Source organism: Aspergillus luchuensis, chromosome 1 (assembly GCF_016861625.1).
Source record: "Aspergillus luchuensis IFO 4308 DNA, chromosome 1, nearly complete sequence".
NCBI classification, from domain to species: domain Eukaryota; kingdom Fungi; phylum Ascomycota; class Eurotiomycetes; order Eurotiales; family Aspergillaceae; genus Aspergillus; species Aspergillus luchuensis.
In genome coordinates this window covers 1,198,398-1,223,890 of record NC_054849.1, presented here as the reverse complement: position 1 = coordinate 1,223,890, position 25,493 = coordinate 1,198,398, and the positions used below count along the sequence as shown (strand labels likewise).

General features: G+C 50.0%; 6 protein-coding genes across 6 annotated transcripts; 1 reads left to right on the top strand and 5 right to left on the bottom strand.

The window, feature by feature from the left end:
* Window positions 1-701: 701 nt before the first annotated feature.
* AKAW2_10412A (uncharacterized protein) lies at window positions 702-1,931 on the top strand (the record flags this gene model as incomplete). Its single annotated transcript, XM_041686902.1, has 1 exon — window positions 702-1,931. One exon carries the CDS (start codon window positions 702-704, stop codon window positions 1,929-1,931), a length of 1,230 nt encoding a protein of 409 aa, XP_041537132.1.
* Window positions 1,932-6,796: 4,865 nt separating this feature from the next.
* AKAW2_10411S (uncharacterized protein) lies at window positions 6,797-9,053 on the bottom strand (the record flags this gene model as incomplete). The annotated part of the gene is made up of 3 exons (XM_041686891.1): window positions 6,797-7,297; window positions 7,359-8,268; window positions 8,320-9,053. 3 exons carry the CDS (start codon window positions 9,051-9,053, stop codon window positions 6,797-6,799), a joined length of 2,145 nt encoding a protein of 714 aa, XP_041537131.1.
* A 7,018-nt stretch (window positions 9,054-16,071) lies between these two features.
* Window positions 16,072-16,404, bottom strand: AKAW2_10410S (acyl carrier protein; the record flags this gene model as incomplete). Its single annotated transcript, XM_041686880.1, has 1 exon — window positions 16,072-16,404. The coding sequence occupies one exon, from the start codon at window positions 16,402-16,404 to the stop codon at window positions 16,072-16,074; it is 333 nt and encodes a 110-aa protein (XP_041537130.1).
* Window positions 16,405-17,549: 1,145 nt separating this feature from the next.
* Window positions 17,550-20,364, bottom strand: AKAW2_10409S (uncharacterized protein; the record flags this gene model as incomplete). Its single annotated transcript, XM_041686868.1, has 5 exons — window positions 17,550-19,280; window positions 19,342-19,416; window positions 19,464-19,541; window positions 19,591-19,797; window positions 19,849-20,364. 5 exons carry the CDS (start codon window positions 20,362-20,364, stop codon window positions 17,550-17,552), a joined length of 2,607 nt encoding a protein of 868 aa, XP_041537129.1.
* Window positions 20,365-20,565: 201 nt separating this feature from the next.
* On the bottom strand, window positions 20,566-23,593 carry AKAW2_10408S (uncharacterized protein; the record flags this gene model as incomplete). The annotated part of the gene is made up of 2 exons (XM_041686857.1): window positions 20,566-20,781; window positions 20,834-23,593. 2 exons carry the CDS (start codon window positions 23,591-23,593, stop codon window positions 20,566-20,568), a joined length of 2,976 nt encoding a protein of 991 aa, XP_041537128.1.
* A 758-nt stretch (window positions 23,594-24,351) lies between these two features.
* On the bottom strand, window positions 24,352-25,248 carry AKAW2_10407S (beta-ketoacyl [acyl carrier protein] synthase domain-containing protein; the record flags this gene model as incomplete). Its single annotated transcript, XM_041686846.1, has 2 exons — window positions 24,352-25,136; window positions 25,194-25,248. The coding sequence occupies 2 exons, from the start codon at window positions 25,246-25,248 to the stop codon at window positions 24,352-24,354; spliced, it is 840 nt and encodes a 279-aa protein (XP_041537127.1).
* Window positions 25,249-25,493: the final 245 nt, after the last annotated feature.

Here is a 25,493-nt window from a genome sequence, read left to right as displayed (position 1 = left end):
AAGAAGATGGAAAAGACGAAGTGATGGGGCGGAGCGCATTGACAGTGGGTTTTTGGGGATTAATCGGTGGCTGGGATGATGGGATGGGATGCGATCGACAGCAAGGCTCGATGCTGGAATTCGCGAATCAGCGTGGAGGATGTAAGACACTGGGTACTGACTTTGTACCTGAACAATAATTTGTGTATTTTCTTGGTTTGATTGATTGATACGTTGAGTTATTGTCCGCTCTATTGTCATTGAACGTTGGAATGTGACGGTGGATCAAGGCGCAGATCGGAAATGCTTGGGTGCCTTATCGATCTATGCTGTGTTGCTGCTGCTCCACCGTCTCTTCTTCTCCTACCGCCGTATGTTTGGCTGCATGTTTACTGTCGCTTTTTCCCCACACTCCATATTCTTACTCGCATCCGACTGATGCATAGTCACATTGTTCCGTAATTCTACTACATATCCTACACGTGGATTCAGTTCCGAGGAGCCAGTACTTCAATAACAACATGAGGAAGCCATGCCTCTTGCTCAGGCAGCCCCTGCGCTTAACTGTCCCCTTCCCCTGTTATGACCTCCCTCTCAGAGCCAGCCAGCCATTTCTTCCCCGTCGAATTTATCGAGTAATTTCTTCAACTAGCTACAGAGGAACAGTAACTGCCAAGAAAACCACTCGTGTCATTTACGAACCCATCGAAGATGTGGAAAGAATGGAATATTATGAAGCTGGGGGCTATTATCCAGTTACAATTGGGGACTGTTTCCACCATCGCTATCGGGTAGTTCATAAATTTGGCCATGGTACATACTCGACGATCTGGCTGGCCCGCGATGAAATTTTCAATAGATATGTTGCATTGAAAATCTGTACGGCGGATTCGAGTCCCCGCGAGAACAATGTGCTGTCCAGGCTGTCGCAACCCCAGCAATCGTCACGCTTAGACCGAGATTTGATCCCTACATTCTCAGACATCTTCAATATACAAGGCCCCAATGGCAACCACACCTGCTTTGTCACCAGACCAGCACGAATGAGCCTGTCAGATGCAAAGAATGGATCATGGATCAGTCTATTTCAGCTTGAGGTATCCCGAGCGATAGTAGCACAGCTTATAATTGCTGCTCAGTACATCCACTCCCAAGGTATCATCCATGGGGACCTTCACCGTGGGAATATTCTACTTCGGCTTTGCCGTGACTTTGACAAACTGTCGACTGACATGCTGTATGAAAAGTATGGAGAACCGGTATTGGAGCCAGTCAATCGATTAGATGGTCAAAAGATTCCGCCAGAGGTACCACAATATGGTGTAGTACCTATATGGCTCGGAGCTGTAAGTGAGGATGTGACGCTCCCAGAAGCCAAGATTTTTCTTTCAGACTTCGGCGAAGCATTTTGTCCGACCCAAGAAAGAAAGTTCGAGTCTCATACACCTCTGCTGGTCCGTCCCCCGGAGGCCCGGTTTGAGCCAACCCAGCCTCTCAAATTTTCGTCCGATATATGGACACTTGCCTGCACCATCTGGGATACTATGGGACAAAGAACACTATTTGAAGGCCTCCTTACAAATGATGACGACATGACTAGCCAACAAGTCGAATTAATTGGCCCACTTCCCTCCGAGTGGTTCGCTAGATGGACAGAAATCCGAGACAAGGACAGTAAGTCGAAACACCAACCTCCCACATCTCCGACTCAGTCATGGGAGGATCGATTCGAAAAACACATGCAGCAGTCGCGAATACGCGAGGGAATGCCGCCTTTTGAATCAAGAGAACGGGATGCTTTCCTCTCGATGTTACGCTCTATGCTTCGCTTCAGGCCGGAAGATCGCCCTTCTGCTCAACAGATCCTTGAGTCGGAATGGATGGTGAAGTGGGCATTGCCCGAATATGAGAAGATTCGCAATACTGCTCAAGCGCAGAAGGTGGAATCGTAACTTTATATCATCGGCTTGATTGAAGTGATGGTCACTAATATAAAGTAGAGAGGCTGTGGTAACTATGAGTTCTACATAAAAGGAAGGAAACTGTACTCATAATAATCCATGAGTCAGTTAAACACGTGGTATTTCTACTCATGTTCTCCATAAGATCTACGATAATATACAGTGTTAAAGTAATAAGGTTTACCATAGGCAATAGGGGTCCTAGCATCTTGCAACTCTACCAACTAGGAACCGACAAGAAACCATGAAATGAATAATGCTCAAATTCCAGAAATGTTGATATTGATTTCGACTCATATGAGACTCTATGAGGATACTCCTTCCACTCTGTTTACAATAGGATGCGGCAAATAGAATCTCCCATTTCTCCCAATTCTTTCCCTACTCAAAGCATTCTTTTTCCCGGGCATGATGAACAACAAGGACTCTATGCAGATTCCCAAAGGCCAGTGATTGAAAAATTCATCGCTTGCATGGTTATTATATTTCTATAACCTTTGATACCGATACACTGAGCGTATCTCAATGTTCCTGATAATCAAAATCCACCATGAAACCTAACGACCCTGTGTAGTGTGAGCCATAAGAACCGGTCCTGACACTCGGTAGCACCGGGAGCAGTATCATAGTCAGAAGTATCAGCACTATAGCACAAGCTCTGTAATTCCTAGTGATAGAGAAGAAGAACATGGTGATTATCCAATAAAGACACATCCGTAGTTTCCAGCATAATATCTGCAACAATGTAGGTATTACCCGAAAGTCCACATTAATGAGCTCTAGGACGCTGTTTTGTGGATAGTCTCGAGACAGACATTCGCTAGTCGGTAAGTAGTGGAACGTAGATCTGCGTAATCGTTTATCCAAAGTATGATGATGTCTTCATCGCAAGCCAGTTTTTCAGACAATCATGTGATGCTATGGACATTTTGGCTATGGATCCGTCCACCCGGACTTCATGTATATTGCAGTTTGCTCTATGCCCGCAACTCCAACAACGACCTGAGCTGTGAAAGTTTTCCCAGAGAACCAGGCAGGATTGAACTGTACTCTCAATACTTGAATGTTGCGATATGACCCCGCAGACACAGGTGTAACCTCATGTATGTATCGAGGAAAGACAGGCACTTAAAATAGAGTGACTTAGACCACTTGGGCCAAGAAATTCCCTGTGTTCTCTGGGTACGACAAGCTCAGATATGACTGGACTGCCGAAAGATATGGTGGCAGATCAGCCACGACTGGGCAGTGCATCTGAAACATGCTTGGTTTAGTAAAGCCTATTAAACATGTTTTTGCCATTGCACCAGATCCGCCTTTTGCCTTTGAAGTCTGCTGCCTGGCAGCGGTGCTCTCTTGATAACCTAGATTTCTGCTATCGTCGGGTTCAACACCACGAGGGGATATATTGTCCTCCGGGGTTGAGGCGAGCCATATATTCTTAGTACAGTATGTATGTCTCAGCAGTGAGCTTCCCCTTTCGACTCGTATTTGGAACGGGCTTGGGCGTGATAGGTATGGCAACGCCGAACGACGAGGCAAGCAGTTCTGGGAAAGTGGGGAAGGAAATAATTTCTCTTGAGTAAGAAGATCGTAGTGATCAGGTACCGAAGGTTTGATTACTACCAGTTCTAGGGCTACAATCAGGAGACCCTTCCAGATATCGTCAAGACAGCGGTTGAATTCCCTTTTACGTATTGGTCCTCTTGTCAACGTAGCGGACGCCCTATTCCTGTGTTGTCTTGTTCCATTCGACGACCATGACGATGCGATACATTTTGGATCTTCATGGAACCCTAGACCGTCCGTCGCGGTCGCATCGAGGATCACGACGGGCTCCTCGCCGCCCTGTGATAAATCGATCGTCTTTATCCGAATTCTGCTTGGGCCCGCGGCGACCATCTAGAAGTGCAGGCTATTCAGACCGGAACTGTTGCTATTGCGTGAGCCCTGGTACTTGTACGTCCCCACATGTAAAGCTCGATGAGCGGCCCGATGCCACGTCTGTAAGCTTGAGATAGACAGGCGCGCATCCAAGCTTGCTCATGAATAGGGTCATAAGATCTGACAGAGCCCAGTACGTAATCCAGTCATACATCGATGGAGATATCAGAATCCCTGACTTCGCAGAATCTGGTTCCTGTGTACTCTGTTCGTCGGACACCGTAGTCCGAGCAATACAGTCACCGCAGCAATTATATTTCCACAGTAACATCGCAACCATTTGACCCCTTGCCGACGTCGGAGACGCTCAATTGTATTAGACAGGCTTCGCAGTAATAGGTAAAATAACGGGCGAGCATTTGTCTGACCATTATCCGGCACCGGTCCCTGAGGCAGATATACGGCATGCGAGGGCTCACACCAATGATATCAAATAGTATAAGTGGCTCCCACCCCAACAACATCAGCGATTATTGCCCCCATCACCAAGCCAGCGAGCATTATGTCGACCACGCGATTTATGCAAACTGGTTGCCAAAACTTCAATTGTTGGCCGCGGATCATGCCTTCGAGCCGGGGGTTGCCTTTGTTGATTCATAGGTACACAAAATCAATCATGCAAACAGTTTTGGGTTCCGCATTTAAAAATTCGAGTAATAAGTTAAGAGCTACTCCGCACGCACCGCAGGTGCCCGGGTACTGGGTGTCTGGCATTCTCCTGATCTAGAAGGAATGGTTTATCAGCGACTGTGGAATACAGTAGAATTGGAGTAATCCGTGTTACCATAAGGAGCCTGAACTGCTGGATACCGTAAGAAAGTTCGAGCAAAATGGTGAAACGGGTGTGGCTTCAACGACAGGAGGCTAACACGATCGATGCTCTGGGGATGGGAAGTGACAAGATGAATGTGGCTGTCATTAAACTGGCCAGTGGTGTTCCTTGGGCGTTGTATGGCGTAATAATTATTATATCCTCGGCCGGCAGTGTTTGACCTAGAGAACTGTCTTGGCCCTACACCAAGTCCATGGAAAGATGGATTAGGCGCATGCTCTTTTAAGATATTCCTCAACTTCCCCATGAGCCTCGTTGACAGCCCCAACAACCCATATAACTCTTCCATTTCTCTGAATATACGGGTTGGGTGCCTTGACCCATGGTTATGGAAGCTGTTGTTCCTTTGTATCCCCGTATATTATGGAATGGATCCATCTTTTTATGCGCCCTTTTAGCTGCTGCATGTGCTTTTTCAGCGGGTTTATAGTATATGTGCCTTCGTTGCTTGGCTTATTGAGCAGGCCCATCACCTCCTCGGTTTTCTTCTTAAGACCGCGAGGGGCTTTCCAGCCCCTTACAGAATTTGTAGTCCCTCTTTGTTCCTGTTGGATACAAATTAGAGACTTGACCCACGGATAGGGTAGCTCTGGTTATTTGGTGTCACCATATGCAAATATTGAGCTACGCCCCAATGAAACATTGGCAGGGTCGTAGCATTACTGTGTGGCTTTGCTAGTGTCCTTGAGTTTTGTATAACTTTGTCACTGTTCGTATCTTGATGACGATCTCAAAAGGCCTTCGATTGCCGTTTTATAGGAAATCGATTTGGAGCCTCCAAAATGCCTCCAGGTCGAGGCAGAAGGGTATGAGTGTGGCAGAGGATGTAGGGCATTATGGTCACAATCATAAAGTCTATATAGTAGGTTCAGCACGCAAGATAAAAAAAGATCAATACCCCATGTACTTAACATCTATGAGTTCTGAGGCAAGGGTGTAGCGAGTATTATAGCCCACGTGACGTACATGTATTCGATTATTTTTTCCTCCCAGACATAGTGAAGAGCTTTCGCAAGCTCTCTGATTCCTTAATCCAAGAGCCCATTCAGTTGATGGAAATAGCTTTAGTTCTTTGGATTTGGGCGACAATGGGATAATGCAGTACCATGTTCTAGGGAATGGATGATAGAACATGAAGGACGGGTCATCTTTTTATCAGGGCCCGACCGGGTACGTAGGGCTGAGTTCGATCGAATGTGTGGAAGAGAAAGATGGCCAATGGGGGTTGGCTGCATCTTTATAATGGTTGTTTTCGGTATTGAATTGCTCTTTCTGCTTATTGAATATATTTCTAATGAATCGGATATAGTAGTCCAGTCTTTCATATGATCGGAGTGAAGGTTGCCATTTACGTATATGCACTATAGAATGGATGTGAAGATACGTGGCTTTCCCCAGGTGGTTGTACATAGATCCCCTCTAGATATAGACGATAGTGAAGGCGATTCAAGGTCGTCCTATCGCGAAGAAGAAGCGTGTAAGGCTTTGCCTACTTCAAAGAGAACCATGATCTCTACCCGGATAAGACCAGGACTAAGTACAAGGTACGAAGCCCTGTAATATGGGCAAAGATGTGCAGTTAATTAACTAATACATGTGGGATGTTCCAATTCAGCATCGGCAGATTCCCTGGTCATATTCCAAGCTCAAGATCTTCCAGACTGTTCACTGCAAGCGTGGATGGAATATTCCGGTTGAGTCAATATTTTTGGGGTTATCAGAAGGCGTGAATAGCATTCTGGCAATGAATAGCAGCACCTTATACTCATCCACTTATTCGCAGATCTAAGGTGACAGGGGCCAGATTCTCCCAGAGGGAATATACCGAGTAAAATGGGCCTTCGTTCACTTCAAAGATATAACTAGGGAATATTAGAGTAGGAAACTTATCACAATTCATTGACTCTCGTTGAATACCCAGAGAACCCCCCCTGCTAGTGCCTTACAACCCGGAGAAGAGTCAATGAATCAATAGATTTCCCATACGCTTGAACAATTCTATAGACTTTTCAGAAGAATTATGTACATTAATGGTAAAATAAGATAGTCTAAATATATACCGATGAAAGTAGGGGTTCAATCAGATCCAAGAACCATCAGCACCAGCAACAGAAACCCCTCCAGGCCCCGATGGCTTCGCACCGGCATTGCTAGTCTTCCTAGCCCTGACCTTAGTCACCGAGAAACTCCGACCAAGACCCGGTGCCTTGTTCGTCGGCTTAGGTTCGTTGTTATTCTCCGTGGTATCTTCAAGACGCAGCACTACCTCCACAGCCTTGTCATCCTCGATAACCTTGGGATGTCTCGTGGCGAAGTACCGGGCGTACTTGAACAGGGACCAGTAACAGCTGACGACGTTGATGATGAAGAGGACGATTTTGTACGGCATGTAGTAGAGGAGCAAGCATTTCCAGGTGACGGTTTCCTTCTTCAGGCGTAGGTGTACCAGGTTGAAGATGATGACGTTCAGGAAATACAAGCCGTTGGTGACGCCCAACATGATGCCGCAGAATGCTGGCTGGACAGCAAGAGAGATCGGTAGGACGAAGGGAGCGAGGAGGTATAATAGTGTTTCGTAGACCTGGTTTTAGTGGGTAAGCATGAGATCTCATTTCTCACATATACGCAGTGATAGAACCAACCTCTTGAAAAACAAACAGCTTCGCACCCAATTCCCAGAATCCGAGGTTCCAGCTGCACAAGATATACTTCATGTTGTACCACATGCCGTTGACAAAGAAGAAATTCCAGCGCGTGAACCTCTGCTTGAAAATGGTCATTTCACCGAAACCTCCTCGCGAGCCTCCTGAACTGAAGAAGACTGCGGATGGGGTCTCTGTCTCGACGAATACGGCAGAGCACATAGTAATGCGCCCACCTAGTCGACGGCAACTATCACCGAAAAACCAATCTTCAGACACAGAGAATCCTGGATGGTCATGGAAGGTCTGCTTGAGGAAGTCGGTCTTCCATAAAGAAATGGCCCCATGCGGGAAAGTGGCGCTGCCAAGGATACCGGCAAATGCACGTTGAAGGCCTGATATCTTGTACTCGAGGTCCTGTGCCTGCTGACATAGGGTTCCGCGTGAGGACTCTGGCCCAACACTCTTGATAGTATATCCGATACATTGTATGCGGCCTTTCAGTCGGTCGCTAACGACAGGGAAGTTCGGAGGCAGTGCGCAGTCGTCGTCGATCAGGAGAACATGGGGAAAGTCTTTGGCCGCGTAACAGCCAACAAACTGGGCAATAATCTTGCTTCCAACTGGACACCATAGATGATTGACACCGTATGGCCGGCATACCTCTTCAGTGTTGTCTAATGGCTCTGGAGAGTTGCCGTTCGCAATGACGAAGATGTTTTCAGGCGGAAAGATGTGTAGTGCCGCGTCGAGTGTAGGGCCAATGATGTTGGCAGATTTATAGCAAGGAATTAAGAGCGCTGTACTTTTCGCTGAGTTTCGATTGCCCTCAAGGTCGGCCTCTTTGGATTCGCTGTTCACAGGGGGAGGGTTTTTCTCGAACAGAAGTAACAAGGGAGTAAACGCGTAGCTTTGTAGTAGGTCATTAGTTTATGTCGTAGAGACGATGAGCGATACCTACAGAATAGCAATGCCAATCGTGATTCCCCATCCACCTGGGATGACGAACTTGGTACGCACTATGTAGTAGAGCCACCACACGGCGCCCCGCCAAAGAGGCATGCCAATGAGGACGAAGTAGATGAAAGCCAAGAGAAAGATATAGACTGTATATTCAAACAGGACCTGCACCCAGTACTTTCTCTGCAGGGCGACACGCCTTTCTTTGGCTTTCTCGTACACATCGTATATACTGTGCCGGTTTGTCCTTTGGGGAGGCTCTTCTGTCGGCTCAATGCGGGAGATACGGTAACTGTGAGGTCGGGGTGGAAGAGGCCACGCGTCACCCCTCGTCGCCGGAATAGACTCGCTCAGTTGTCTGCTGTGTGCTCCAAGGTCGTCCTGGCCATGCTGCCACTGGACTTGAGAAGATCCGTTGGGAGAGAGCTGTGCTGGCTCGATTTCTGCAATCGTAGATATCCCGGATACACTCAAGGGCGCACTCTGGCGCCGGAGGCGAGTATCCTTAGGCTTTTGTGGGTGCGAGCTGTTGACACTGGCTGATCGGCGCAGTTGACCAAATTGTCTTTCCAATGCCTCTTCACGGATGGCCTGATGAACAGGGCCAGGTCCAGACGCAGAGGACTCGTCATCCCGAGCTGCCCAGGGACCATTTACTTGGGTGGTGGCGGCCAGGAGATGGGCAGGAATGACCACATCTTCCACCATGGAATTGCGAGCATGCTTGCGTGACATTTCCCCTTGTAGTTTTCGAATTTTCTGGCCATCAAGACTTTTTGGCTGGAACCGTCCTTTAAAGGCCGGAGCCCGGTGGTACAGCGTCCAGGAACAAATGCCGGTGTCCACTTAGATGTGCACTTGAACCCAACTGAAAGCTTTACTAGTCGGGCTAGAAGCCGGTCCAAGTAATCATCCTCCGGAGTAATACTCATCATCCAGAAGATTTCGTCAAGTGTGCGGATCAGCAATTCGGATTTACCAATGGGCTGTGATGACCTGGGTCTGAAATTGTGCTATGGTTGGACAGGAAGCGTGTCCAGGTCCTCCGCAGAACCGGACAGCAATCGCCACCAGCCTAGAAACATGTCCTATGTAAGCCTGGCGGAGCAGTTGGGCTAGGGGATCGACTCCATAGAAACTATGGGATCCGCCCCTACTCCGCCGTCCAATTCGAGACCTAGCTTTTGTAGTGTGTGTGCAGAATACACAGTAAGGCATAATGCAATTCTTGTATTTCTTTTCGCACAAGACAAGGCATTGGACTATCCGCCTGCCGGAAACATTTTACGAAGCATCATAGACTCTGCGGCAATGGCTGAAGCCACAAAGCTTCAAGTAACCTTCGCAAGAGCCGTACAAGATAAACAAGGAATAACAAGGTCGTAGACCAAAACCAACAAGGCCAAGCTAGCTTTTACGTAACCAGCAAGCACGATGGCTACTATTTCGAGCGGAAGGTGTCGCAATCCACGGAAAGACGATGGCATGGTGGCCCCAGCCCTCAAGTGTCGGTAGTTAGATGGGTCCGTTCCTGAGACATCCGGCCAGTTTTGTCTATTTTTGTGCGATTAAGTTTTGCGCCTCAGTAGTTGTTGTTGTTGTTGATTCATACGCTGACCCCTCGCCTGAGCGACATGCAGGGTACTACTATCTCCACACTCTATGTACATCCATTCCTCGTAGACTATTACTTTCCTGACGAACTTGGAGCCTCGTCAAGGCCTGTGGTGGCCAGTGCCTGGGGTTGTGTTTTGCCGCCCTCGTGGCGCGCGACTTCGGAATCTCTGCGATGCCTCCGCAAAGTCCAGGACCGCCCCGAGGACGCTACTGTCTTGCGGACCATCTTGGAACCTACCCTCCCTACCTTGTCCTGCTCCTCCCAGCATATCTGAAATATTGTTGAATGCCCCTCCAATCTTCCGTCGGAGGGCTTGGCGTAGCCCACTAAGCCGCGGGCAATCGATTAACACGTGGACCACGGTTTCCGTTGCCCCACATTCACATTTCTCATCGTCTCGGAGCCCGCGCTGTTTTCCGTGTGTCGCCAGCCATGAGTGGCCGGTCCGGAGTTGGGTGAGTAAGTAGGCTCGGTTTCGGGGGAGCGAGCCGTAGAGCCGGCGGGTCCGGTTGGCCGGTAGGGCCCGATCAATGCGGCGGAGATGTCCTCCGTTTCGAGAGGCCCTCCATTCTTGGTGCCATTCGTCGCTAATATTCCTGCGGATGTACCTTTTCTCTCGTGACAGAAGATGTCTAAAGGGGTGTCTCTTTTCACCCCCTACCGTGGCTTTGGCTAGGCGGTCTGCTGCTTCGTTTCCAGGGTTGCCGCAGTGACCCGGAACCCATTGTAGTCGCAGTGGGATCCCTCGCGCCCTGAGCTCCCCGGCCGACTGGTGAATCGCCTGAATGATACGCTGGCCTGATTTGTTCCAGGAGTTTTTGATAACCTGCAGGGCCGACATGCTGTCACTAAGGATTGTCGCTGGTTCTGCGTCTGTTGCTCTGGATCTCTGGTTCTTCTGCGCGAGCTGAAAAACCAGCCCGATCGCGTAGTAGATCGCCATTAGCTCAGCTGCGTAGACGGACCAGAACTCCATCGAACCAATGCTGACTTGTCGAGACCCTACGATCCGCTGGTTGTGGTCGAGAGCCACCGCCGCGGCTCCTAGCTGATTCTCTTTGCCCGAGGCATCCGAAAAGACTGTAATGTTGGGTGTGGCCGCTCTTGCTAGAGCATTGGTCTGTGCTTTCTCCCGATCCGGCTCAATTTCAATATCGGTGAAAGATTGGGCTCGCCAAGGTGCTAGTGGTCTGGGGTCAATTCTTTCCAGGGCTTGCAGCCGCGTGAGGTTCATTGTTCGTAGGGTTTCTGCCAGGGGAAAGCGCGCCCTATTGCCGACCTGGGTGCTGCGTACTCTTGCCCGGCTGATGACATCATGGACTGGGTGGTCTTCCGGTAAGGTGCTGAAGCGGGCTATCACTATCTGTGCCCGTTGCTTGAGTCGCAGGTGGGTAGGCAGCATGTGGGCTTCGACTTCGAGAGCTGCCGTGGATACTGTCCGGAAGGCCGACAGGATCCGGATGAGGGCGGTCCGTTGAACTGTCTCAAGAAGCCTCAGATGGATCTTGTCTCGGAGTGGTTTATGCCAGACTGTGGATGCGTAATCCAGCACTGGTAGCACGCAGGCCTGGTAGAGCTGGCGCATCTGTTCCGGCCGAAGGTGCCGTAGCCCACTCAGGGCTATGTTTACCTTGCTTGCTCGTTGAACTGCTCTCTGTACGTGCTCTTTCCACCGCAGCTCCTTGTCAAAGATGACTCCTAGAAGCTTGGCAGTGTCGGCTGGTTGAATAACCTGGCCGTTCATCCGGATCTGTCCGATTCTGTGTGCCGTTTTGCGTCGGGTCAAGTGAATCAGCTCGGTTTTTTCAGCGGCAAATGACGCGCCTGTTTGACGCGCCCATTGTTCAATCCGCGGAATGTCCTCTTCTTGGATTTTCTTGATATTCTCTTCCGCTGACGAGCTGATCCGCCAGCGGAAGTAGTCATCGATGAAGGCTGATGCTCCACCATTACTGTTGACCGGTTGATTAACTAGATCTGAATTATAGAATCCAAAGAGGATTGGCGAGAGTGGGGATCCTTGGGCCAGGCCTGCATTTCCTAGGGGAAGGTCGTCTGTTTCAAAGTCATCGAATGTGATACTAGCTTGTCGGTCCTCCATGAAGCTGCTGATCCATTGTCGGGCCTTTGACGGAATGCCTTTGGCCCGTAGTTGAACGTCCAGGCTAGACTGGTACACTCCGTTGAACGCGCCTTTCAGGTCAAACGCAATAAGTGTGACTATTCTGGACTGTGCCCATGCTCGGTCTATCGCATTGGCAAGGACAAGCAGGGCTTGCTCTGTACTCCGTCCTGGCCTGCCTCCATACTGTGTATCTGGAAGAAGTCCATGTTTCTCTGCCCAGTACGACAGCCTGCGCGCCATGACTGCCTCCAGGACCTTCCCTAGGGTATTGAGCAGTGAGATCGGTCGGTATGCCCCCGGGGCTGAATAATCGGGTTTGCCTGGTTTCCGCAGCACGACAATCCGCGCCTGCCTCCATTGTCTGGGGTGATGGCCCAGGTCCACTGATTTCGTGAAGATCATGGTGATAATATCTTTAAGGTAGGTCCACAAGTGTTTCCAGACAAGCGTGGGGATCCCATCTCTACCAGGGGCTGTAGTCCCCTTGGCCACTCTGAGCGACCGGTAGATCTCTTGTTCAGTAATCGGTTCCCATGGTAGCTCCTCCGCGGGGTTCACCAGTTCCTCTGGCTCGGGTTCAGCCATCATGGGGAAGAAGGCTTGCAGGAATGCCTCTGCTTTCCCTTGGTTATCTGTCACCTCTTCAGTGCCTACTCTGAGGGTGGGGATGCTCATGTAGGTATCCCGGGGCCGCGTGTAAGTAGCTGCTTTCCACAGATGGCCTTCGCCGGCTTTGTCAAGAAATTCCTTCCAGTGTCTACCTTTTGCTTTCTCAATTGCTCTGGTCCACTCTCGTCTTTTCTGCCGCATTTCTTCGAAAAGTATCTTCGTCATTGGGTGGTTAGGCCCTAGCAGGGCGCATCTGTTTTGCCACCGTCGCCGGATCTGGTTAACCTCAATCTGCTGGGCCTTGAGATCCGTAGTGAACCAGCGCTTCGAGTATGGGCACGGGGCCTGCACCGGCACATGTCGGTCTAGGGCAGCTACTGTGGTCTGGATTAGGTTGTTGACCGCGTAGTCTAGATCCTGGGCCGACTGAATATTCACAGGTGGGTCGATCTGTCTTAGTATATCTTGAGCTACTCGGGCCCAGTCAGCTCGGTCATACGCCCTTTTCGGTTTGGGCTTTCTAGTTTGCTCTGCCTGGAGATTCCATTCCGAATATGTTCCTCGGTGGTCTGACCCATAGTGGTCGTGGTAGAGTTGGCATTTGATCAAGCGTGTTACATCGTTGGTAAGCGTGAGGTCGAGAACTGATGTCTTTCCCGGTTGATTAAGGGACCAGTATGTTATGTCGCCTTTAGCCAGGCACCACTGTAGCTCGTGGGCTTGAAAGAAGTTGATCAGTTCCTCCGCATGTTGTGCGAAGCGGTGATGGACCGCGCGATGGCTCCATGCAGGGTGGTGACGGTTAAAGTCGCCTGCTAAGATAAGTTTTGTCGTACGGCTATTCTGCTCTGTATGTTCTTGGATAATTTTCTGGATTTCCTCCAGTATCTCCTGGGCGCTGCTGGCTTCGAACGGCTCATGCATCGCTATTGGCGGGATGTAGATTGAGAATACCAGGTACTGTAGTTCTGAAGTCCAGATTTTGATGCCTACCACGTCTGGGTGATTGCAGTGGATCTGGCGGTGTGATGATGTGGAGATCCTCCGGTTGACATAGAGGAGGCTGCGGAACCGCGGTATTTCCGGGTGTGTCGGTCGGTAGAGTCGCCAAGCACTGTGGTTAACATGGGTGTGGTATGCTGTCTTTGGCGGTTCCTGAATCAGAAGTAGGTCCAGGTTTTGGCTTTGATGGTCGTTGATGAGGGCTTCCATCCCTGCCCTCGATTTCATGATGTTCAACTGTAAGATGCGAAGGGTTGCCGTCATTGGAATGGACTGGGGTTAGGGGATGCCTGACATGCCCGGTCGCCCGTTGGGTGTTCTCCATTGCAGTCTGAGCATCTGGGTCTTATTCCTGGGAAGCAGTGACGCTGGTCGTGGTGACCCGCGCAATGTCCGCACTTCACTCGTTCCTTGCATGACCAGGCTAGGTGGCCAAATTGTTGGCAGCGGCGACACCTCTTCTTCTCCACCCGGTAGGGTTCCACGCTCCCGATGAACCTTTGCCCCACTAATATTCCGTTATCTATAATCCATTCTGCTGCCTCCGGTGAGTCCAACCAGACCCCCATCGAGGCTGATTTCCCTAAAGGCATGTCCCTCTTCTTCAACCATGCAATATCTTCGACCCGGAATTTCTTGTCATGGAGGTCATTCTCAGCCATAATCTTCTCGATTCCCTGTTTCTTGTTTCCTTCTAGTTCAAAGTCCTCAGTTGGGACTCGGTGAACCACGATCCCAAACCGGGGCTTCACTACTTTGGTGTTGTTTCCCAACTCCTCCAGCCACTCGGTGCTGTTCCGGGCTGTCTCAGCAGACTGGGTGTCCCGGAATCGGATGACATACCCCGTTTTGGTAGTACCAATGCCCGCGACTTGCACTTCTTTGGTGGTCTCTGCGTTCAGCAGGGCGGTCCTGATGTGCGTGTTCGCTGCTTCAGTAGGAAGGGCTCTTGAGAATCGGTCATTGTCAACATCTTGATCGAGGGTTGGTGCGGTACTAATTCGGACACAGTTGGGTTCCTTCCTGGGGCGCGGGACGGTTCTCGCTGGGTTTGGCTGAGGGTTGCCAGCAGCCACTTCCGCCCAGGATCTGTTCACGGGGGCGTTCAGCGGTTGTGCCTCCAGTTTGGCCCGTAGGGCTTCGATTTCTTCCTGCAGTTCCTTATTGTGGGTTCGCAGGAGCTGTTGTTCAGCTTTCAGTTCTTGGACCTCCGCCCTCACTGTCTCAATTATTTCAGTCTGGTGTTTGAGTGCCTCATTGAAGCTGTTGAAATACTGTCGGACGTCTTGGTTCGTCACCCGCCCGTTGCTTTCTCCGCCGGTCGCAAATTCAGGGTTCGCGATCGGCTCATTTTCCTCTCCGTCGAGGCCGCGCCTGCGGCGTTTTCTTGCTGCTGGGATCCTTGGGCGAAAGTCATAGTCGCTGAAAATTGTCGCTGTTTCTTGGGTGTTTGTGGGATGGGGTTCGGTAACCCCTGCCGGGATCGCCATCGGGCCGAGACTAGTGCCCGCTCGGCACACAATGACAGCCACAACACCTCACTTACTCACGATGGTTTGATATACGAATTTCTCTCTTCAACGGTCCTCTCTGCAATACAGTACTTTGCACAACTCTTCGGGTCATACAGTACTTTTCTGTCTCATACAGTAGTTTTCTTTTGCGCCTCAGTACGTGGCGGAATGACCCGGCGGGCTTAGGGCTGGTCGGTGAGCGTCATCCACGTTCGCAAGATCTCCACTTAGCGGGCCGATAGCAATCTTCGGTTCCTGAATGAAATAACAGGAAAGGATCAGCATTGTTTTGGTTTTTAAGACAGAAAGAGCATCGTGATTGGAAATGTCTCATCCGGTTTTCTCTAGCAGTGAAGATTCTTCTCGTTGACTTTTGTTAGTTTGGTACGCGAGATGAATATGATCGCGTAGTATGAAGCCCATTGGCGATGATGGTGTTCGCTTAGCCAGGGAAAAAACAAACATCACGCTAAAAGTAACGGAAGGAGTCCGTGGGACTCTCTAGAATACGAGCTGGAAGAAATGGACCCCAATGGCTGCACAGGGATTTGAAAATAGCATGTCAGCAGGACCCTTTTCCAAATGGGGGCGAGATGCCAGCGAGGATGAAACAGCGATGGTGTGAGAGCGTGAAAGTGACAGCAGAAAGGGTTCAAAGCCATCACTTAGACCTGATGCTCTCCCCCTTTTGTTCAGAATGGCACTTTGCCAGACAATCTGGCTTCATAATGTCTTGTCTCTACGAAGGTCCTACAAAATTTCCGAATCAAGAAATATACCCTCGAGTGGTCAACCACATCCATATCATTACTAACATTACCACTATTCATTATGGAACCATCTCCGGTCGCGTCAGCCCAACAATAAGGCGCGACAACGAAGTGCCTAAGCACTAGCCTGCAAATCCTGGGCGATCATATCGGTCAGGTTGTTCAAAGTTGCCTTCTTGAAAAGCACGTCGAAGGGGACATCGACTTCGAAAGTGCGGTGGATAAACATCCGAAGCTCGGCAGTCAGCATGGAACCCATACCAGCCTCGTTCAGAAGCTGGTTCGCATCCAGATCGGTCTCAGGCAGAAGAATTAGGTTGGAAATCTTCTGCGATATAATCGCGCGGACGGCATCGTGGGCAAAGGGCTCAGTGAACGCAGCGTGGGCATCCTTCACGAGCGGCTCGACGGCCGGGGCTGGGTGCATGTACGCCACTTCGGAAGCCATCTTGTAGTTGTTGGAGATTACCGGTAGGTTGAGTTGTTTAGGAGAGGAGGAAGTGTCGGAAGAACGACTTGGCTGTGCAGTAGCTTACGGAGATAGAAAAAGTTGGGATGGAAGAGTCTAACTGAAGACCCTCTGATACGTTATGGGATATTGACCACGAAAATCAACGAAATTGAGACTGATGCCTAGGGAACCAATACTAGCTAGAGGTCGCGTGCGCTTTATATACAGAGGTGAAGACACTACAGTATCAATATCGATGACTTCACGACTCATTGCGCTGATTCTGTTTTCCGCTTCCGTCGTCGATAGATACCCCGGCATGATGACAGAATGATCAGCGATAAGATAGCATTCCAATAAGCTCCCCGAGGCTTATCAATGGCTGCTCATTCGATGAAATTATTCCAAATGAAGTTCGCCTTGGAGCCGAGCCCCCCGGGTTTCGGGAATGTCATGTGTCATGGGGTAGCTTCATGCTCGGACGGCCTCTTGCGACAGCAATGACACTGACGCAACAGCGAGAATAGCCCGGAAAACTGTAGCAGTAGCATGTGTCTTGATTGCAGAATGAGACATAAGGCGAGGTTTGTCCACAGATATTACGACGTTTCGCCGCTTGCGTCCGACATTCCCATACCAGAGGACAGCTCCGCGGGTTTTTGAGCTGAGCTCCGCGGATATTTATACCAGGAGGCATGCCATTCTTTCACACTTGGCTGTGCTAATCGGGACTCAGAGAGATAGACCGCCTATATTCCGATTGTGGGGTAGCACTTCTGAGCTTATCAAGAATTGTTTCGTATCGTATTTGAACCCTGGAATGGCATGGTTACATTAGCCCAGCTGTGCTTCCAGGAAGAAGAATGTTGTCTAATCGCCTCGGGGGTCATAATTGTTACATCTACCGGTCGCCATTCCTTTAAACTCGGAAGGTAGATAAGTCTATCGAGATCAAATATTATCTTCATGGTAATATATCCACTGAAAGATCATTAGACTGAACCAATGGATTTCGGGATAGATGCCACAAATTCGGAAGGACCATCCTAGCCCTTCGTCGATCATTGAATCTGTCTCCAACTAGCATTCTCTTATTGTTGTCAACTGTACCGCTTCTTCATCCTGACTAGCAACAAAGACATCTAAGCACTCGCTCGCAGACCCTGGGCAATTATATCAACCAGATGATTAACCGTAGTACTCCTCTTCAAAAGCACAACAAATGGAATGTCAACCTCAAACATGCGGAAAACAAAGGTCCGAAACTCAGCAGCTAGCATAGAATCCAAGCCAGAGTCACCCAGAGGCTGATCCGCTTTCAGGTCATTCTCTGGCAGAAGAATAAGATTTGAAATTTTCTTCGACACAACAGCCCGAAGTGCATCAAGACAAGACTCCATATTCTGGTTATCGCGTAGCGCCCGTGCAATATCCCCAGGGAGTTGCGCCGCCGCATTCTGTGTTTCGCTTTTGCCCTCGCCCGCGGCGCCGCGGGCAAAGGACGCAGTGAACAATGCCGCGCGAGGATCAGCAAGGACATGGTTATCACCCTCGAATCCTCGTTCCCGCTGCTCCTGGAGACTGGTGAATTCCACACCGGTGAGAATGTGGCTTCCTGCCAGGTGATCGTATCGAGGGTCCCATGTACATGGCCTTTGGTTAACGAGAGCCAGATTCATAATCTGGATTAGTTCGTTTTCGTTGATGGGGTGGACGCCTGCACGCTTCATGAGCGCTTCGATGTCTGCGTGCTCGTGCAAGTATCCTACTTCTGAAATCATTCCGTAGCCTATAGAAATGGCCGGCAGTCCGAGGTGGTTGCGATAACGAGCGAAAGCGTCCAGAATTGAGTTGGCTGCACAGTAGTTGCTTTCAGTTGCGGTGCCTATGGTCCCCGAGATAGATGAAGTCATGACGAAAAAGTCCAGCTGGGAGTCTCGACCCTTTTTCCTCAGCACATTATGAAGATTCCAAGTCCCCCGCACCTTGGGGCCCATAGTAGTGTACCATGCATTATGTGGCATATCACTCCATATAGCCTCGTTGAGTACCATAGTCGCCTGGATCACGCCTCCAATAGGGCAATCTGCCGCTGCCACCGCCCGTTCGACATCCTCACAGCGGCAAACATCGCCCCGGATTACTATGATATGGGCCCCTTGCGCTTGTAGATCATCAACCAAGTCCTTCGCCTCGGGTTTGTCAGTACCCGAACGACTGAGAAATATGAACCGTCGAGCACCGCAAGATATCATCCATTTGGATATACTGCGACCTAGCCCGCCCAGGCCCCCGATCATGAGATAAGACTTCTGGGCAATAAAGGCTGTTTCATACTTCTTCGGGATGACCCTGATCTTGGTGTTGGGATCTTGGAATGACACAGTTACTTTGCCCAGCCGTGTGCCTAAGGAGAAGTGCCTGAATGCATCGGTGATATTTGACGCTTCGAATGTCTTGATCGGGAAACAAGGCTCACAGACCTTGGCTCTCATTAATTGAAGACTCTCTGTGAGTAGGGTCTTCCAAAGTCTGTGATGGGTATGGTTCTTCGAGAGATAGAGATGGGATAGATCAAAGGCTATGAAAGAGACGTTGCGACCGAACGTGGACATATCCAGGAGGCCATGATCAAGGATGTCACGGTTCCCAATGTCGATGAAGCGGCCAAAGTCGGCACATGCTTCAAAGCTGCTGCGCAGAAGGTCGCCAGTCAGGGAGTTCAATACTACGTCAACTCCTTGACCAGATGTGGCTTCCATGATGGCGGGAAGGAAGGATGAATTCCGAGAGCTGAAGATATGGGTTGGATCTAAACCATACTTTTCCGCGAGAAATGACTTTTTAGTTTCAGTTCCGACGGTGGCAAAGATCTTTCAACTAGCTTAGCCGATTTATCGGAGTTTATCACCGCTGCGCCTGCAGGTTTCATACCTTGGCTCCAAGATGCTTCGCGTACTGGATCGCTGCCATTCCAACACCCCCAGCAGCGGAATGAACAAGAACGGACTAATTGGGTAAGCCTAGCCTTGCGACTTAGAATATACAGTGCTTACCTCTCCTGGCTGCAAATGCGCCCGATGATGCAGTGCATATATGACCGTTGAAAATACCAGCGGAATTGTGGAGGCTATCTGTATACATGGATGAGCTCCTATTCGTTGGAACGGACCTATCGCTTACTTTGAAGTCCTCTTCATCGCGCAATTTCAACACTGCCCATTCTGGAAAGCACTCAACGGTTGCAAAATGACTGGGTGCCATTGCAACTACACGATCACCAATCTTGAACTCCGACACATTGTCGCCCACTGCTGTGATGACACCGGCACATTCACACGAACATGTTGCATCCTTGGTGTCAACCTTCGCGCTGATGGCATACAGATCCTATATTCTTTGTTACTGACAGCGCTGATAAACTCTAAGCATGAGATATACCTTTGCGTTTATACCCACACTCTTCACGCTGACCCCCACATAATCCGGATGCAAGGAGGTTGAATAGTCTTCCTGTACGAAATGGATCGTGTCCATGTGCCCCGGGTCCTTGATATCTAATTTGCATCGTCCGGCAATTGCTAAGGAAAGATCCATGGTTCCGTTGTTCTGCTTGAGGCGGAAGGTTTCATTCAGACGCTCATCTGGTTCCCAGCGCGATATATGAAGGACGCCATCTCGTTGCGCGAATTCGAAGTCCGGCTCTTTTTCATGGATCAATCGATCCAATACATTGATGATGCTACCCAGGGTTTCTTCAGACGATGCTGATTCATCGTCCATATCTAAAACCGCGAATTGAAGTGAAGGCTGTTCGAGCATCAGCGCACGGGAGAGCCCTAAAACCGGCGCGAAGTCGGGGTTTTCTCCATCGATATAACCGCCATTGACGACCCATACAATCTTGGCTACACGATCTGTGATGATTTTCAGCAGTGCCATTTCACACTCGTTCATACTGATCAGAAGCGGCTTCTGCTGTTCTAAAGTGGATACGACGAATGCCCGGTCCGGAACGGTTGCGGGGCTGACCTGGGACAAGCTAACGATAGTGACGAGAGATCCAAGATGTTCTTGTAGGATCTTTTGGAGCTTTATGTCTAGAGGCGTGAATTTCTCATCTCGGGTCACCTGTACCCTTGTCAGAAATAGACGCTTTCAGAGGTGGTCGAAATAGCTTACCACGACTGTCGGGGTTTTGATGATCTTTCTCTGGCTAACGAGGCCCTTGATAGTCCCAACTGTGACGGGGAAAGAATCACTTCCTCTTATGGTCTTTGTCCAAGTGATACCGTCGCTGGGAACATCCCCTATCGTGATGACAGTCGCCCCCGGTGTGAGTCTGCTGACAATATCCGGCGTCCAGAGGCCAACCTAGAGCACGTTAGTGTTAGAGTATGTCGGACTTGCGCAAAGCTAAACTTACCGAGGGGACTAAAACTATATCGAACTTCTTGTCTTGCGGGATTTGATCCGAATTGTGCTCATCTTCTGTCTCCGGGAAACCCCCCGCGCCGACTAGATCGCCGTTTACCAGGACCCCACAATGATAGGACTTGTACCTTCTGAAAGAGGAGTCAACACCTAGTACACCACGAACAGACTCTGAAATCTGCGTTTGACTCCCCAGTTCGAGGATGTTGCTATTACAATGTTGATGACAGGCCAAATCCAGGACACCGACCAAACACAGCACGTCGTTGGTCGCTTTATTAGAGCCGTAAACCCGAGTGAAATGTTCCAGATAATTATCAAGACCCCAATTAGTTAATGCAGAGAGATCTGGCTTCCACGCAGCTCTCAGCAGGGGATTGCGTTTTTCAGTGTTTTCCGCCTGCCTGTTCCCTTGATAGGCAATACAGCGAGCTTGGCTCATTCTTATCAACACTTCTCCAGACGAATTAAACAACTCTGCATCAATTCTATGCGTTCCAAAACCCACGACCTCTGACTTGGTGTCAACATACCATGGCTTATTCGTATCCATGTCAAGGGCCGACGGAGGCGCGACGTATACCGAGTCCATTGCAACAGGAACCGTCGCGCGGAGTTTGCTCACCCAGCCACCAGTAGTCACAATAAATGATGTTTGTAACATTGCATCTATAGAAATCGAATTTGCAATGTACCGACTAAACCTGTCTCCGCGCTGAAGATGTGTAGTAGATGCTGCTATGGGCGCCGTCCGCGCACGATCCCGGAAAATCTCCTCCAAGACAGCGAACCGAGGTCCCCAGTTCAACCCTACTTGAGTGAACCTGTCGTACCAGACGCGGGCTGCATCTTTCTGCATCATTGATCTATCAAGCTTGATTTTCCGATCTATGCATGGCGAGGAATCTGCTAGCCGCACAGCCGCATTCATATGCAAAGTTGCTCGGGAATCGCCGTCGATCGAGACGACACTGAATTTCCACCAAGTGTCCGAATTTGTCACACTAGAAATAGCCATCGGGCGCATCTCGGAAAAGATCTCCACCGATGGCTTCTTCTTGAGGTCCATATCGAGTGTTTTGACGAAATTGAGATTGCGAAGTTCCACTCCAGGACTATCTTCCAGCTGTAGCCCTGCAACCTGGCACATTGCTTTAACTGTCATCGCAATATAAGCCGCGGCGGGGAATAATATCCAGGCACCCAGGCAATGGTGAGCCAACCAGTCGGCCTCATTGAGGTCCAGTATATTGCGCCACGTCACACCTGCGGTGTTCCCTCCTGATACTTGTGATCCGAGGAGCTCGTGCCGTGGGTATTTGCGGTGACGAAACTCAACACTGGCGCGAGGCTCAGTCCATAGGGTGGGTGAGCTGTAGTCCCAGGGGTAAGGCGGCAAGTCGACTAAGACGTGAGGTTGGGGGGTATCTACGAACATCTTATGGTGCTGAAGCTCATCGTGTCCGTGCAAGAACAAGGAACCGACAAGTTGAAGGGTGGTTAGCTGGGCATCTTGGTGGCGTATGAGAGCAGAATTGTAGATATAACGACTCTGTTCCATGACTGATGAAGTCTGCTTTATGGGGAGCTGTAAGGCCGAGTGCGGACCGAGTTCTATCAGATGATAATTCCCTTGCTCCAAGATGATTTTGATGGCCGCGTCAAACTGTACTGGAGATTCGAGATTCGAGCGCCAGTATTTCGCCGTCCCGACTTGATTTGTACTGATCGGGCCACCGGTCGCAGTTGAAATCATGGTTACTGATGGCGCGGGAGTATCGCTTTGACCATTAAGTTGGCCATTAGCGTAGCCGTTGACTTTCTCACTAACATGGCCATTAAAGCTTCCATTTACGTAGCCGTTAACAGTCTCATTATCATGACTGTTAACATGACCATCAGAAAAGCCGTTAGGATATCCATTGACGTGACCATTCACTTGACCGTTGACTTTACCACTGACCTGGTCATCAGTCATACTCCAATAGCGCTCGAGTAAAGCCTCATATCTCGGCCCCACAGCCTTCATATGGTGCGAATGATACGCTGTACCCCCAGTCATCAATTTCCGTGCCCAGATACCTCTATTTTGAAACACTCCGAGCAGAGAATTGATGGCGTCTGCATCACCACTAACGGTAGTACTTTCCGGAGAGTTCGCACATGCAACGATAGCAGACTCTGTTAACTCACATTCCTCGACTATCGCCTGTGCCTGGTCTTTTCCAAGATCTACAGCAACCATGGAGCCTTCAGCAGAGACCTCAGCAACAACAGCTCCGCGAAAGTAAGCCGCGAAGATGGCTTGCCGGGCATCGATAGCCCCAGTAGCGTACGCTGCCCCTATCTCACCAGAGGAGTGGCCAACCACCGTCTCCGGGGAAACACCCCAGTCTCTGAGCATATCTGTCAGCGCGATCTGCACCGCAGTGCAAAGTGGTTGTGATTCTTCTGCGGCGCTGATATCGTGGTTTTCTTTACCGCGCAGAATACCCTCAAGCGTCCAGGTGGGAGCATCTTTCGGAGCCAGAGTTCGGAGGCAGGAATCGAGATACTTGATGGTACTTTCGAACACGCTGCAATTGCTAAAAAGCTCCTTCGCCATGCCAGCCCACTGTGTGCCCTGTCCGGTATACACAAAACCCAACGGGAATGGTTCTTCATTGTCGAGACCTCTTAACCTCAGGTTTGGCATATCAAGCCCCTTGTTCAGACTCGCCTGAGATTCGATGAAAAACCCACGAGTACCCATCTTGGAGCGACGGCAGCTCAGCGTGTATGCCAGATTATTGATTGGAACAGGATGAGCTGAGTGAGAAACGAATTCAGCCAATTCACTAGCCATCTGTCGGAGGGACGTCTCAGACCGAGCCGAAAGAGGCAAGAAATAGAGCCTGTCTGAATCTTCCTCAACTGGCGACTCCCCATACCCGTTGGTCAGCAGGACTGGCTCCCACGCTTCCACAATAGCATGGCTATTTGAGCCCCCAAAACCAAACGAGTTGACTGAGGCTCGTGGGTTCTGGGATACCGGCCACGCTTGATTCGCAGTGACAATGTCCACGTTCCATTCTTTGCATTTGATCCTCGGATTGATTACCTTCACCCCAACCGTCGCAGGAAGTATCTTATTCTCGAGCGCCAGGATGGTTTTAATTAGACCCGACAGACCACTCGCCCCTTCGCTGTGGCCCAAATTGGGTTTGACTCCGCCAACGAGCGTTGGGCGTCCTGTCCGATGCTGAAAAACACCGGATATTGCCTCAACTTCTATAGGGTCACCAACTTTAGTGCCAGTCCCATGCGCCTTTCATTATCAGCATATAGATTTGCCAACATTCGAAGAAGCGTACCTCGACATAATCCGTCTCTCCCGGATCCAGACCCGCCCGATGATACGCCGCCCGAATAACGGCCCTTTGCCCTTCCACACTTGGCTGAGAAATGCCGGGTGTTCGACCATTCCTTTGCAGCATGATTAGCATCTAGCCCTACCACCAAAATGGAAACTCACCCATTAACAGCAGTCCCCCTAATGACCGAACGAATAGGATCCCTATCCTTCAGCGCATCACCCAGCCTCTTCAAATAAACAGCCGACACCCCCTCCGCCCTCGCATACCCATTCGCCTTTTCATCAAAAGTGTGACACATCGCATCCGGCGACAAAACTCCCGCCTTAACAGCGACCATCTGCTGCTCCGGTGATTGAATTAGATTCGCAGCCGCCACGACAGCCGCATCACAGTCCCCAGCATCCAGCGCCAAGCAAGCCGAATGCAGCGCATACAACGACGACGAACATGCCGTATCGATAACATGCGACGGTCCCCGTAGATCAAAGCAATGCGTAATGCGATTGGCCAGCACAGCCAGGCCTGTTCCTGTGGCAGTGTATCGAGAAGAATATTCTGGGTCTTTGTACTGCATGTTCAAGTAGTCGTTGGTGAAATTCCCCACGTACACGCCGGTGTTGGTCCCGTGGACTTCTTCTAAGGGTATGCCCGCGTTCTCGAGCGCTTCGTATGTCACTTCGAGGAGCTTTCGCTGCTGCGGATCCATGGACGTCGCTTCGAGGTTGTTGATCCCGAAAAAGACATTTTCGAAGGCGTGTATGTCCTCCTGGATGAAGTAGCCGCCCGTTGAGTTGATGCTTCCCGGTCGGTCGGCGTCGGGGTGGTAGTATGCTGCGGCATTGTAGCGCGAGGGTGGGACGGGGCCATAGCCTGTTGCGTTGTTGATGAGGAGGTCCCAGAGTTTGGATGGGGATGAGGCTTGGCCTGGGAGACGGCATCCTAGGCCAACGTTAGTATGGAAGTATCATGGGTTTGGCATGGAGTAAGGTTTTTTACCTATGCCTATAATGGCGATGGGCTCGCAGGGAGTAGTTGATGTTGAGTGCTTCATGCTAGGGCTCAGTTATGGCGTTCAAACTTTATCGATGATAGTTTGTGATAACATCCGATGTAAGAATGAGGGAGTGCTTATCGGACTATTTATTCGCAGCTTCTTTAAGCGAAAACTATATAAAGGTCAAGTTTTCAGATACATGAATCCTGAATTCGGGACGTGGTCAAACTTCAATGAATGCTGCGTGAATCATCTGATACGCACTGCCGAATAAAACTGGAAAAGAAAGCAGAAATCAAGAC